We start from the raw sequence: 14924 nt of genomic DNA, 5'->3' as shown, positions 1-14924 counted from the left end.
GGAATCGTTATAGTAAGTAACTATATGTGGAGAGGCATGAGAGTGGCACGAATTAAAGATTTATCCTGATTTTAGTTTCTATTTTATTCGAGCGCACGGCAGGATATGTGACCACTAGGGCTGTGCTCCGGTCTATATAAATGCGCCGCCATCTTACATTTTTCAGTCTCCACTGTTCCGGCCAAGTTACCACTGATTGACTGCGGAGGGAGTGGACGAGGGCTCCCCGCTGACGCTCGTCCTCACATTTTCCTCGACTTTTTCCATTTCTGAGTGGGCTTTACTCTCCAGGACCCGAGTGGACGGACTTTCTGTGTTGACAAGGGTAGGCTTCAACATTCAAACTATCGGCTCCACTCAGTTTTCCCCTTCTTTTCTTGTCGGGCTCTCCCTGAATGCCAGCAGGATTGGAGACCGTTGTTGTGTGCGGGCCGGCCGGGGATGCTGCTGCTGCTGCTGCTGCTGCTGTTGTTGCTGCTGCCGCAGCTAGCCAGCCAGCTGCTTTCACGGCATATATTTGGGATATGTCAGCCACCGTCTAATTGGAAAATACCTATTTTACCGACGATACTCAATGACTTTGTTGTATAACGAGGTTGGCGTTTACTTAGACAGCACGTTAGTGAACAGCTCGATAACGTTAGATGTATCCGATGGATTTCATTGCCAGGCAGTTTAATCTGAAACCTTTGGGAATAAGCGCCGATGTTGTGTCCTCACTTGTTTGAATAGTTAGCTAACCAAGGTTAGTTAGCTGAACTACTATTAGCCCACTTGCTGCTGGTCACATTCCACCATTCTGACTCATGTTTGCCCGACTTGAGTTTCGCCTTTTGGTTGGTTGTTTTTGCAGCTGGTTTAGCTCAACAGACACTTAATATGGGGCGACGGTACGCATGGTGAAGCTCGGTGGCCATGTGAACCGCTTTACATTGTAAAACCAAGTTAGCAAACCTTAATTAACGTTAGCTAGCTCATGAGAACCGTTGAAGTGCGGTCACGTAAGCGTCAACGTTTCATCCAAAGTTTAGTTGGAACTTCGTAAAACCGACAACGGCTGGAAAGTTAAGTGTTAAATCCAGATCGTCGCTAGTAGCATCGTTTTAAACGAATGTTTTTGGTTATAATTAAGTTTATACCAGGTAAAAAAAATCTCGTGAGTGTGTTTTCCTTTCGTCCTTTTAAACAAAGACCGACAAATTCCTCCCAGCCGTTGTGCCTTGGGAGGAAGACGAGGAGGAGCCAGTGTGTGAAATTTGAGTCAGTGGTGTTGGAGCAAGAAAGTCAGGGGCCGCCAGCAGCTGTGGGGGAGAGGAGAGGGGGTGCAGCCTCTATTATTTGGATAGTTGAGCTTTTGCAGAATTTATTTTTGTTAGATGCCATGTAGGTTGTTTACTTTTTTCTGTGTGGTCACATTGCATAGGCAGAGGTGTGTTTGTTTGCTGCCGTAGAGGGACAGGCGGGTACCTGCGGGGGGAAAAGTTGCCATCCTCGCTGCTCTTCGCCATCCTGCCGATACAGAGAACAAGCGATATGATGGCGTCGATTAAAACGCTTGTTGAACGTGGTGTCCTAGCACAAAAAGACGCTGTGGTCAGATTTTAAGATATGTTTTACACGTCATTATGTTTTGGCTTCATTGGAAAGAGCGAGTTTGTAAGAAGAGATGGAGAGATTTAACCACGGCTGGAGGATGTTGACATCCAGCGGCTACACATGTTCTCCCCCATTACGGATTATAAACAATTTAACAACAGGTTATATTTTAATAATATAAGACACAAGAGCATGGCCAACATTTTTAACAAACTTACTGCACTGAGATTTTCTCACATTGTGGGTGTTTTCGTGCCACGACAATCACTGCAGTATCTTTGAGTCCCGTTTTCTTTCTTTCTTGTGTGTGTGTGTGTATATATATATATATATATATATATATATATATATATATATATATATATATATATATATATATATATATATATATATATAATTTGTTTATTATTTTTTTGACGGTCTTGTGAAATCCCCCGAACATCAGATTACACAACGGAAGAAAAACCAGAAACCTCGTCAGCAACGTTTTCTTCTAACGGTGCGTTACAATTTTTAGGACGGAAGCGCGGGTGGAGGCTCCATCTGATACCGGTAGTGGTTTGAGGTTGGCACATGAACCTTTTCTGTGTTATTGCCATTGCCTAAAACTCTACATTTTCTCTATTATTGATTCATTGATGTGTTCGCATTTCAATGGAAATTCGTATGCATCATATATATCTTTTTATGGGAGGAAAGGATTCATCCCCTTGTTTATATAAATATTAATGAATGGAAGTGTCATCTTAAAGGATTTCTGTGTGATTTCGTGCTTATCTCAATCCAAGCAACCATGTGTTTTTTCCATTTTATATAGCTCGATCAATAATGAGCAGAACAAGGGATAAGTCGTCATGATGATCATCATGTATGGAAGTTTCTTGGACGTTTCCTGGAGCTCCTGTGTCTCCACAGGCATCCGTCACTTTGCTGTTGAGAGACACAGAGCAAACACTGCAGCGGCTACAGGCATTGAGCTCATTGTATTGTTGGCAGCCGGCAGTGAGTGCTGCTGACCCTGCACATTAGGTGGCTAGCACTGAACCCTGTGGCAGCTCCCGTCTCTCTGCTTGTGCCGATAATGCAGCTTGTTTGGGTCATTTACTCATATGGATGTATTGAACTAGTGTGTTTTTTTTTTCTTGCTTGAGAGGAAATGGGCTGTGCAGGAGTTGAGATGGATTTAGCTCTTTGAAGTCCTGTTCTTTATACCCTCCCCCTACCCACACACTGTATATTTCCTCTAACAAATTAATTTTGTTATTTAAATGTCGCGGCAAGCTCGGAAAAAAACTGTAAAATTAAGCCACAGATGTCTGCGGGCCAAAAGGGTGAAATGTAATTTAGAGGAAGTGTGTTCATGCACTGTATTTTTTTAAATGGCAAAATAATGCTCTCTTCTTTACACAAAGTAAACCCTGAGGCTCACCTGAACTCACTTTGTGCCAGTCTGGCTCAAATTTGCTGACAGAATGGCTATGTTTTCTCCTTCATTGAGAGGAAATGGGATTGGAGAGTTTAGATGTGCTTAGCTACTTTGAATTCTAGCCATGAATAAATGCATACGATTCAGTCATCCTGTGATTGGGCTATTTAAAGTTTTCCAGAAATTATAAAGGGAAGAGACAACATTCAAACCGCAGGATTTCTTTCTGTCACTGAATTTGTAATTAATATTTTTTACTGCTTGAAGGTGTTTTGAGCTGAGTTTACATATTTCCTATTGGACTATGAGGACTACTTGTGTTTTTTAATTGATTTGGATCAGGACAGATCTGATTTGATTTTTTTTATTTTTATATAGGCTATATATTATATTTTTTTTAAGTCGTACCTCTGTGTGTCAAGTTGAGCTTCACCCAGCTTGGTCCATTGATGTTAGTTCTATTCTCTATGCCCCGAGTAGAGTCTGGCTAACCGTCTACATTAGTATCCTTGTCTGTTCTGTGAGGCAGTGTGAATCCAATCCTTCTCTTAACAGAAACCTCACCTCATCTTCTGTTGCTTTGTGTTTGTCATCCACATATTAACAAACTCTAGTTCCTGATATGAACAGCTTGTTTTTCCTCATTATATTCAGGGCAGAGAGACTAAAATGCACTATTCCTGGACGTCCTGCTCTGTGCTGGAACAGTAAGCCTATCATTTGAGTGCTGTCCTGGAACAGCAGCGCTGTGATTACACTGCACTTCATAGAGCTTTGTGTGCCTGCGTGTACACACATTACCGCATAATCTACCTTCACATTTGTGTGTGCCAAGAGTATAAAATACCTATTTGATGGATAACTAGGAGCAGAGCTTCATATGACTTCCTTTTTCTCCACAGCTCCTCATGGGGGCACATACCTTGATTCAGCCCACACACTACAGCCAAGACAACAATCTGACTCCGGTGACTGGTGTGTCACTCATTAGTCGTCTGGTTTCAGTTATATGGGTTTCAACTCAACCAGGCACATTAGATTTCACATCTGTCTTCAAAGAAAGCTCTCGTTCAGATATTTGTGGCTGCGTGCCTCATAACTAAGAAACTCTTACTGTGATGAGTTTTTTGTTAAAAAGTTCAGAGTCTGACTTTATAGTAAAGCTGCCATTTGTGTCTCAATTGGAGAGCAGATTTTGCTTGTTTGCCCTTCAGAAAAACTATCATTGGCTCAGTTTCCAAAGCCAGATGTAAAGAGCCACATTTTCCACCAGTGTAAATGATAAATGGCTCCTCTGTGTGCTTTGATTGAATGTTTGATTTGTATGCACCCTGGTATGAGACATATGGCTCCCATTAGGGCAGGGCTAGGTTATGTGAGGGCAGGCCTGGAAAGCTTGGGAGGATGGCGTGTGAACAGTGAATTTCAGTTGGTGTGTTTGTGGTTAGAAATGGCAGTCTTGGAGCCTGACTCAAAATTGTGTTTTAATGACACAGCTGAGCTGGGGTGGTGTGGGTGCGAGAGGAGGAAAGTAGTCTAGAGCAGTAGTTTAGTTTAGCTCTTATGTGTGTATTTGCATATTGGCCTCCATTAACTCCATAAAACTCCTACATATTAACCGGTAATCACGCCAGACAGATTATCACGATTCAGTATGCATGGCTGCTGTGTGTTTCTGTAGGTCCACTTCTGTTTTCTTGGCTATTTTATCAATTTGTGCTTTATAATTTTCATTTGGTTAAGCCATGCGTTTGTTTCTGACAATTGATAATTTGGAGCCTTTTGCAGGCTGGATAATTAAAGTCCCCTAAAAGCTGTTTAAAAGTTTTCAAAACGTGCATCTTGCCTCTATTGTCAGACAGTTTTTTTTTATCTCATCTCTCGTTTTACAGAAAAAATCAAGGTGTACACATCACATAAGACAGCTTGTTGAGTTGTTAGCTATGGTTGATGTGTCTGCAGCGGACCGATTTAGTACTGTGAGGTAACATTTCCTCTCAGTGTGTTAATCAGAGGTTAGCTCACACTCCGAGTAAGAGAATGTGTAATTGGATGTCACTCAGATTTCATTATCTAAAATCAAAATTAAGTGTGCCTGTCTGAAAGATCACACAGGACAGTGAAATATCAAATTATATTTGTCAAAGCCTTTATAAAAAAAACTTTTTTTTTCAGAGCCCCAAAGTTGCCGATGTCATTTCATCTTACCACAGTACTAGCCCTCATACCCGCTGTGTCGAGCCTTGTGGCAAGAAGTTGCTATTCAGAGTTTGAATCTGAACATGTTCACTTTTCCACAGGGACAAATTAAAAATTTTTTTTTTTATAAGAGAAAAGTTGATTTTGAGCAGTATTAGCTCATAGGTTGTTGAAGAGTCTCGGACTGTTGGTTGAACAAGAGAAGCAGTCGAAGATATTGCTTTGTAATATTGTAATAGGCTAAATGATTAATTGCAAACATGGGCAGATTAATCAACAATGAAAATGGTCATTATTTGTGACCCTACTTGCTGACACAATATTGAAATTAAAGGTTTATAGGCTTCATAGGTTTTAGCCCATAGTACTGCGATGTCTCAGGCATGAACAGCATGCTGATGTTTGAACAGCATATGTTTCCTGTTTGTCATAATAGAAATGCACAATCTTCACTGTGACAGTATGTTTTAATGCCTTTTCTTAAACGAATGTGGGAACAACATTCACATGAAGTTCAGGTTAATTATGTTTTTGTTTTTTTTGTACTTTGAAAGTGTGGTTTTGTGTATTTTCATATGTGCTGTAGATTATCTAGAACCAACATACTGTGTCAGCAGGTCTGTGGTTTGAACCTGGTTAGTTCACTGGAGGAGAGTTTGTCTTGTTGTGAGTCACCTCTACTTTCTTTACTGAGGTATGACTCAATTCATGGCTGTTTATTTTCCATACCATTGTTTTGCTTCAGTGTTTGTTTAGTATTAAAACGTGTCCAGAGTGGTATGCCACGATTGAAAAGGATTTAGTCTGTTTTCCTGTAGGATCCATCGAGGAATTACTGCTGATGTACTTTTTTAAGGGGTTTGTCGAAAGGATGTCCGATTGTGTGGACACACAGCCCCTGTTTCTGTGTCTCATTTTCGCTGGGATTTTCTTCAGCATTTTCCCCATTTCCTGCCATCATGCTTTCCTGTCATAACATATCTTTGAAATGAATTGAAAATACCATTGTTTCAATTTTACTTGGTGTTTTTTTTCCTGAATTAATCCCCTCCCTTCAATTCTACCTCTCTCCTGCCATCACCAGTGTTTACTTTCCTGCAGAGTGTGGTTTCAGCTTCAAAGCCAGCGCAGGAATGCATATGCCCTCCTCCCCCTCTTTTCTCTCCACCCAATGCTCCGCTTCCCCTGTCCTTCCTCACCTAAATAGTGGCTAGCTGCTATGCTTAGTGGTGGCTTTGTGTGTGAACTGCTGCTGTTTGCACGTCTGGCTGTAACAGAAGAGGAAATCCAAGGAGGGGAGGAGGCAGGAAAGGGAAAAAGTCACTGGTCTGGGCCGTTTGTTTTGAACCCACATTGCCGTTCATTTCCAATGGTCTGTTTTTCTACTTTTTGCCTATGCTGTGATCTGACTGTGTTAAAGTAAAATGGCTGACGTTGGACTGGCATTGAGCAGGGTAGAGGGTAGGAATGATGGACGGTGAGATTCCACTAAGACAGTTTGACTGACTGCTTTTTTTTTTTCTGTTTCAGATCAGGAAGCTGTGTCGGCCGCAGTTTGAGAAAGGAACATGGCTTCCCAAGGTGAGTTAATAGTTTTTAGACACACACTCAAACTTCATACCTCGCTGCTCTCTGCAACTTCTACATCATCTGTCTGCATCACTCTCACCTTCTCACATACACGTGCATGAGTAGTACACAGTGTGTTAAACTTTGCAGTAGCTCTTCTCCTGGTGTAGATTTATTTTCTCATTGGGGCAAAGTGAATTAGTTATTGATTTCAATTTGAAACTTTAAGTCAAACTTTGTGCTTCACCAGACCTTCACTGGTAAATCACACATATCACTGAACTATGAAAATGTTGGAAAATAATGTAATGAGAAGCAGGTTAGAAATCAATTTGTTACAGTGCTAAAAAACATTGTTCGGGTAGTTTGCTTCTCATAAAACTTACAAAAATAATAGTTGATGAAATGTTCTAGTATTGAAGGACTTGTATTGTATAAAGGCATCCGTTGGTTTAGCATGAAATGGGACAGTTGTAATCAAATTTAAGATCTTTTTAAACTTTTGCAATAGTTTTAAAATTTGACATAATATTTCATTTTCATTCCTTGTCAGCTCATCTACACTTAACTCCACACCCTTCCTTAGAAATGAGAAGCAGGCAAACTTGTTTCTCTGTATTATGATACTGACATTTGTACAATTTATAGTATTGGTGGTAGTAGTAGTAGTTTAATTATAGTAGTGTTTAAGTACATAATTGCATATGTTGAGCTCTGATTATACTTGTCTACTGCAAAGTAGATTAGACTGACTTTTCCCAGTTGTTTTTTTCCCTATTTTATAGATGTACTTTGTCTCTTTCCAGCTGATCTGATGGAGCTCGACATGGCCATGGAGCCGGACCGTAAGGCGGCAGTCAGTCACTGGCAGCAGCAGTCTTACCTGGATTCAGGCATCCATTCAGGGGCCACCACAACTGCTCCCTCCCTCAGTGGGAAGGGCAACCCTGAGGAAGATGATGTGGACAACCAGGTCATGTATGAGTGGGAACAGGGCTTCAACCAGAACTTCTCCCAGGAACAAGTACAGGGTATGCCAATAAGTCATTCTTTACTGCACAAAAACATCTTTCATATTCACGGCCCAAACGGCATCTGGAGTCCCAGTATAACAAACTATTATTCTGTCTCCGTTAGACATCGATGGTCAGTATGCCATGACTCGTGCACAGCGGGTGCGTGCTGCAATGTTCCCAGAGACTCTTGAGGAGGGTGTGCAGATCCCCTCAACACAGTATGACGCAGCGAACCCCACCAATGTTCAGAGGCTGGCAGAACCCTCGCAAATGCTGAAACATGCTGTGGTCAATCTGATCAACTACCAAGACGACGCTGAGCTGGCAACCAGAGCCATACCAGAACTCACCAAACTACTCAACGATGAAGACCAGGTAGTTACACAAGAAACCTTCAGCTCAACATTAGCTCTGTATTATTGTTTTATCGTTTTTCCTACTTTAATTCCCCAACATTTGTGTCTGTCCTGTCCAGGTTGTAGTAAACAAAGCAGCAGTGATGGTCCACCAGCTTTCAAAGAAAGAGGCTTCTCGCCACGCAATCATGCGCTCCCCTCAGATGGTGTCTGCTATTGTCAGGACCATGCAGAACACAAATGATGTGGAGACAGCTCGCTGCACCGCAGGAACACTACACAACCTGTCCCACCACAGAGAGGGTCTTCTGGCTATTTTCAAGTCTGGTGGAATCCCGGCTCTAGTTAAAATGCTTGGGTATGTGAAAGGAGGATGAATAGATGCTTCATGTGGAAGTCTTTTTTTCTTTGTTGTACTGTAACTCATAAGTACAGGAAACCAGAAATTACTATGATGGGATGTTTTTAGTTTGTTACGTTTGACACACAGACCTATCTACTATGTTAAGAGAAACGTGAAAATTATAATTGGCTGTTATTTCATCAATGGCAGAGAATGTGGAGAGGAAGGACCTCTGAGAGACCTGATCTAATAGAAATGTAGTTCTGGTTATTTCCCAGTTGGGAAATGATCTAATAAGCATTTGTTTGTTCTGCAGTTCACCAGTGGACTCTGTCCTGTTCTATGCCATTACCACCCTCCACAACCTCCTCCTGCACCAGGAAGGAGCCAAGATGGCTGTCCGTTTAGCTGGGGGTTTACAGAAAATGGTGGCTCTGCTCAACAAGACCAATGTCAAGTTCCTGGCCATCACAACTGACTGTCTCCAGATTCTGGCCTATGGAAACCAGGAAAGCAAGGTGAGTAGTAGGATAATACTGTTGAACACAAAGACGTGTTCTTTGAGGTTAATTGGTCTCAGTTTTCTGTTTTGGCAAAGCTACTCCTAATCTAAGCCTTTCCATTTTGGTTTGATCTCTTCTTGTGTAGTTGATAATCTTGGCCAGCGGAGGCCCCCAGGCGTTGGTCAACATCATGAGGACTTACACCTATGAGAAACTGTTGTGGACCACAAGCCGCGTTCTCAAAGTTCTGTCAGTCTGCTCCAGTAACAAGCCTGCCATTGTAGAAGCTGGTACGTTTGGTCTCATTCAAGGGCTCTGATATCCCTATACATACACCTTGTATTCATAGGTGAAGGGATTTTTTTTTTGTGGCTCATTTCAAGTGCACTAATAATGGCAACCACCGTAATGAAAACAGATCTTGTGTTTTGAAATGTCAAATGATTTGTTCACACAGCATATGTAATAATCCCCTTTTTTTCCCCTCAATCTGTTTCCATATGCCCAGGAGGAATGCAGGCTCTGGGACTCCACCTTACAGACCCCAGTCAGAGACTGGTCCAGAATTGTCTCTGGACTCTCAGGAACTTATCTGATGCTGCCACCAAACAGGTGATGGACTGGCCCATGGACCCCCATCGTGTTTTTGTCAGTAAAAGGCAGTGATAATAATATTATAGACTCTGCAGCTGACGTCTTGCTGTGCTTTCTGAAATGCTTTTCTCAGCAGTGACTCGACAGAAACGCATTTAAATGGACACATTTAAACGTGTTGAAATTTGTCGTAGTCCAAGCGGTCACTATGCTCTTGATAGTGTGCACCTCTTGTCCCTTTTTATGCTAACTTCACCCTTGTCTTTCTCTCAGGAGGGAATGGAGGGTCTGCTAGGAACTCTGGTGCAGCTGCTTGGCAGTGATGACATTAACGTGGTGACCTGTGCTGCGGGCATCCTGTCTAACCTGACCTGTAACAACTACAAGAACAAGATGATGGTCTGCCAGGTGAGTGCACACACACAGTTGATCTACACTTAAATCAAAGTTGAAATTAGTCACTTAGTAAATTAGTTTCCGATTTCAAATACTGTGGGTTCTTTTTTGGTCTGTGTTTTTATAAAGACTCACATTTTAACATTTTCCACCCAGTAAAACTGACTTGAATGATCTGTTATGTCATTCGTCCTCTGCAGGTTGGAGGTATTGAGGCTTTGGTTCGCACAGTGCTTCGGGCAGGAGACAGAGAAGACATCACTGAACCAGCTATCTGTGCCCTGCGTCACCTCACATCTCGACACCAGGATGCTGAGATGGCACAGAACGCTGTCAGACTGCACTATGGGCTGCCTGTGGTCGTCAAATTACTGCATCCACCATCACACTGGCCACTCATTAAGGTACACTCACACACTGACTCACCAGAAGCAGTGAGGCAAATAAGCATGCTGGCATTTTAGTGTTGAAAATCAGCTCACTTAAATCTTAACAATGGGCCAAAGTGTTTTTTACTGCCAAGTATTACTTCTGTGGAAAACTGTATTTGTCTACTAATTTACAGGCAGCTCATCTCCTTTAGGTCTCTGAGGACTTGCATGTGTTGAAAATACAACGTCTCACTACTAGAAGCTGATTAAACCTGAAGCACATTGGGCTTGTTTTAGGCCCAGTTCAGTGTAAAGGCTTCAAAATACACCAGACAGAGTCCTGGCCTCCCCTTTTTTAAATTTTAGTGTATTTGTACTGATGGACACAGAAAATAAGCATTGGTCATAAGGTCAGACAAAGCTTTTACCGGACTTGTCAAATGATAAAATGTCTTTAAATCTTGTGCCCATAAATGTATATCCCGGGCAAATGGCTTTTGGTTTTGATTTTGATGAGTTGAATTTGATGGCTACATTAAGTTTTAAACTGGCGTAACTGACGTGGAAATATCTTCATCCATCAGGCTACAGTGGGTCTGATCCGTAACCTGGCTCTGTGCCCTGCAAACCATGCTCCTCTGAGGGAGCAGGGAGCCATCCCCAGACTGGTTCAGCTGCTGGTCAGAGCACATCAAGACACACAGAGACGCACCAGCATGGGAGGCACACAGCAGCAGTTTGTGGTGAGAGCACGCACGCACACACACACCCAGTGCTTAATTTAAACCTGACTTACAACTGTGACGTTTAGTACTGAGCAGTTATACTGTTAATCACTTCAAAAACAATGAGATCAACAATCTCAATCTGCAACATTCTGAGAAAGCGCATATCATGGTGAGAGTTCTAAATGGCTCCATACAGTCTCAGCCCTAACATGGTTTTCTTTTGTCAATAGGAGGGAGTTCGTATGGAGGAGATTGTGGAGGGCTGCACAGGAGCACTTCACATCCTGGCCAGAGATGTCCACAACAGAATAGTCATCAGAGGACTCAACACCATTCCACTCTTTGTACAGGTCAGAAAAAAGCTTCAGTTTCCCTCTGTTTTTTAATTTCAAAGGGACTACAGATATTAAGTTTCTTCCAAAGTCACATTGAAGTAGTTTGGAAGAACACTGCCTACCTTAGTTGTTGCTTGGTGCATAGAAGTTACATTTATTGTACCAACTTGTATGATAGAGCTTGTGTTCCTCAACTCTCACTGAAGTTTTAGAAGACGTCTCTAAGCAATATTTTCTGTGTTTGTGTGCAGCTGTTGTATTCTCCCATCGAGAACATCCAGCGTGTAGCAGCAGGCGTCCTGTGTGAGCTGGCTCAGGATAAAGAGGCTGCTGAGGCCATTGAGGCCGAGGGAGCCACCGCCCCACTCACAGAGCTATTGCACAGCCGCAACGAAGGAGTTGGTAAGTTCACAAAATAACTCATTTACTGTCGTCATTCACATAATGACTGCTCTTGGGCTAGGCAGATGTTCAGAAGAGCCAGTCCAACTGTGACATGATTGCTTATGATTGGAGAAAACACTGGCTCTTGAAAATGATCAGTTTTGTACAGGTTTCCAATGGTATACATTAATGCTGTAAGTGTAATCATGGCAGTATCTGACCTTATTTGTCTCTTCTCTACGATAGCAGTAGTAATTTATCTCTTTTATTTTCTTTTGTAATAAGTTGTTTTTGACCAACATGTCAACTGTCCCTCCTCCTCCAGCCACCTACGCTGCAGCAGTATTGTTCCGTATGTCGGAGGACAAACCCCAAGACTACAAGAAACGCCTCTCTGTAGAACTCACGAGCTCTCTCTTCAGGACGGAACCAATGGCCTGGAATGAGGTAAGAAGCGTTCTGCATCAACTGAAGTTGTTAATCGGTATATTTGTACACAAAACACTCGGGTACTTGTGCACTGATGTTAACTTTCTAAGATGTAAAGGTTGTGGACTGCTGTCCCTTGCTCATCTGTATGTTGCGTGTGTGTCGCTCTGCAGACTGGAGACCTGGGTCTGGACATCGGAGCTCAGGGAGAGCCTCTGGGCTACAGACAGGAAGGTAAGTCACTTTTTCACCTCTTGCAGGCTGGGAGGCTCTCAGGAGAAACACGGGGCAATAAGGATGTCATAAATGTCAAAGCAGTTAAGCTGCAGCAAAACATTTTTAGCTGATTCTTTTTTCTTTTTCTAATTGGGCATACAATGAAACGGCCACCACCTCCATCCGTCTTATTGATACACAGCCAAATTTTATCACAGTCCAATGACTGAGCTCAATCCTTCCATTGTTATAACTGCTGGTGACAGGATTGACTGTTAAATAGTTGAATTAGCGGGCAACTTGAGACAGCAGTGAAGGGCAATAATGCTTTTAAGTTGAGGATAGAGATTGATTTCCCTTTCTACTGCTGCTGTCACTCGGATTAACACAGAAATCCAATTGAGCTGGGTTTACTTATTGTCACAGTTGGCCATCTGAATGTTACGAGTGTAACAGGACCTTGGACTGTGTATTGATCAGTAGGCTAAGAGGTGACAGCTGGTGGGTGTTTTTTGTTATATTCACTGCTCTCCATTCCTCCAGCTTGAGCAGCTTTAATTGGCTCTTGGCCAGCCAAAGAAAACAAAGACTTGAAGCTGTTCACTGCACTGCAGATGAATCTGTTGGTGAAACCAAACTGAACCGTGAACTGAATTCAGCAGAATTCAGTTCACAGACCTGAACAGCTGCAGTTTGAAGTGATTGTTCTGTGTGCTGGAGGATGGACCGTGTGCTGTGTTGCTGTGTAGTGTTCTGTTTGAATGATCATACTACTGTGTGACCGCTTGGTTTGTTAACATGCTTCTAACAACTGCTCTGCTTCCCCTGCCTCCCCCATCCACTCCTCCCTCCCCCCAGACCCAAGCTACCGTTCCTTCCATTCGGGAGGTTACGGAGGGGACACGATGGGTATGGAGCCCATGATGGACCATGACCTGGGCGGTCACCACCCCGGCCAGGACTACCCCCCTGTAGAGGGGCTGCCTGACCTGGGACATGCCCAGGAACTGATAGAGGGCCTGCCACCTGGTGACTCCAACCAACTGGCCTGGTTTGATACCGACCTGTAAATACCAAGACCAACATTACACTACACTTTCTACTAGGTAAGAATATGAACACACTCGATAAGCCATTTGCCTGCTGAAATGAATGAGAGCTGTTTTTTGGGCGGGCTGTGAAGTAAAAGCAGTGGGGAGGTCGTCTGTCTGTGGGGGAGAGGAGAGTGGGTTTACTTACTGTGGCTGCTGCATGTTCAGACTGCTCCTAATTGCAAAGTCGTGTGATGTGGCGTGTGTGATGTTACATGATGTTTGATCTGTGTGTGTGGTCTCAACCAACGCCTGTGCCCTGTCTCGTTCCCCTCATTCCTCCTTTCTTTTTTTTCACTCTGTGTCTCTCCTCCCTTTGCAGCTGTATCATGTGATCTGGATGAACCTGCATCGTGATTCGCCCATATGGAGGAGGCGGGGTTTCAGAAAGTGCCTGAAGACGACTCAACAACAGCAAGCAGAGTTTCCTGTCTATGGGAACTCCATTGGGACAAACAAGATTTAAGTGCGGTTCTGTTCTGGTCTCTCAGCCTGACGGAGGGCTGACTCCAATCCTGACATGACACGGATTTTGATCTCAACAGTTGATTTTTGAAAAACCCTTTTTATGTATTTGTTTTTCATTTTTACTTATTTTGGTTGTTTTACTTTTTTATTCTGTTTTCCTCAAGTCTGTAATGGTACAAACTGATTCTAGCTTGCTTTTTTTCATTATTCTGAATTATAATACTCATCTCTTGTTTTTGCAGTCCCTTGTATTTTAAGTCTGATAGTGTTGAGTTTTTTTAGTGGTAATGCTCCATCAAAGTAAAGAATCTGATCACATTTTAAATGGTGTCCAAACACTAAAGTTAATCAGTTGAATTGTATTCTGATGATCAAGTGTAACATTGTGTAGCTTTTGTATAAAAAAAAAACATGAATTGGAAATCATGGTCCAAATATCAAGCTATTTTCTTGCTTTAAAGGTGGACACTGATGTGTCTCAGCTGTTCCAAAGGTGGTGTAGCTGACCTAGCTGGATGGGTGTGGCTGTGAAAGGACAGGGGTGGAGGAGGGCTCTTATTGGTCTGCTGTTACTATGGGGTGGGGTAGTGGGAGGAGCTGGTTGCTGTAGCCTGCTGTGTTCTGAAACAATAAAATGGACTGTCATTTCACCTGGATGCCTCCAAGTCTCATTTCACCGACACCTTCTGTCCTGGAGGACACGCATTACACGTGTGTGTGAAGCCCACAGCCCTCTACAACAAAGCCCATGGGATACAGTAGAAATGTAGGTGATTACAAATGTGTTCTAATAGTACCCATACTACCATAGGCCAGAAAGAGATTTAGTTTGTCAAATGCCCTATTCCAAAAAATACCAGGATGTCCTACTGTATGCACTCACATTTTGCAGTGTGCAAGCCAA

The 14924-nt window shown here is 42.7% G+C and overlaps 1 protein-coding gene across 5 annotated transcripts; it reads left to right on the top strand.

Annotated features, from left to right (window-relative positions):
- The first annotated feature begins 147 nt into the window (after nucleotides 1–147).
- On the top strand, nucleotides 148–14670 carry ctnnb1 (catenin (cadherin-associated protein), beta 1). 5 transcript variants are annotated; one of them, XM_030393858.1, is made up of 17 exons: nucleotides 148–325; nucleotides 6752–6802; nucleotides 7597–7821; nucleotides 7928–8181; nucleotides 8282–8520; nucleotides 8822–9023; nucleotides 9154–9298; nucleotides 9517–9620; nucleotides 9876–10010; nucleotides 10199–10402; nucleotides 10954–11112; nucleotides 11328–11447; nucleotides 11684–11834; nucleotides 12142–12263; nucleotides 12419–12479; nucleotides 13320–13567; nucleotides 13875–14670. In XM_030393858.1, exons 2-16 carry the CDS (start codon nucleotides 6790–6792, stop codon nucleotides 13529–13531), a joined length of 2346 nt encoding a protein of 781 aa, XP_030249718.1. In that variant the 5' UTR covers nucleotides 148–325; nucleotides 6752–6789; the 3' UTR covers nucleotides 13532–13567; nucleotides 13875–14670. The 5 variants fall into 5 exon arrangements, with proteins under 5 accessions (XP_030249718.1, XP_030249716.1, XP_030249717.1 ...); XM_030393856.1 differs by having other exon boundaries at nucleotides 9517–9656; XM_030393857.1 differs by having other exon boundaries at nucleotides 149–325; nucleotides 7576–7821.
- Nucleotides 14671–14924: the final 254 nt, after the last annotated feature.

This window comes from Sparus aurata, chromosome 17, assembly GCF_900880675.1.
Source record: "Sparus aurata chromosome 17, fSpaAur1.1, whole genome shotgun sequence".
NCBI lineage: Eukaryota > Metazoa > Chordata > Actinopteri > Spariformes > Sparidae > Sparus > Sparus aurata.
This window is presented reverse-complemented; position numbering and strand designations above follow the sequence as displayed.

What these genes read in the sequence shown, in the direction of transcription:
- ctnnb1 (XM_030393855.1), top strand. An exon ending in ATGGAAACCAGGAAAGCAAG is followed by an intron (nt 9,024 to 9,153) that starts GTGAGTAGTAGG and finishes CTTCTTGTGTAG; the next exon opens with TTGATAATCTTGGCCAGCGG. An exon ending in AACCAATGGCCTGGAATGAG is followed by an intron (nt 12,264 to 12,418) that starts GTAAGAAGCGTT and finishes GTCGCTCTGCAG; the next exon opens with ACTGGAGACCTGGGTCTGGA.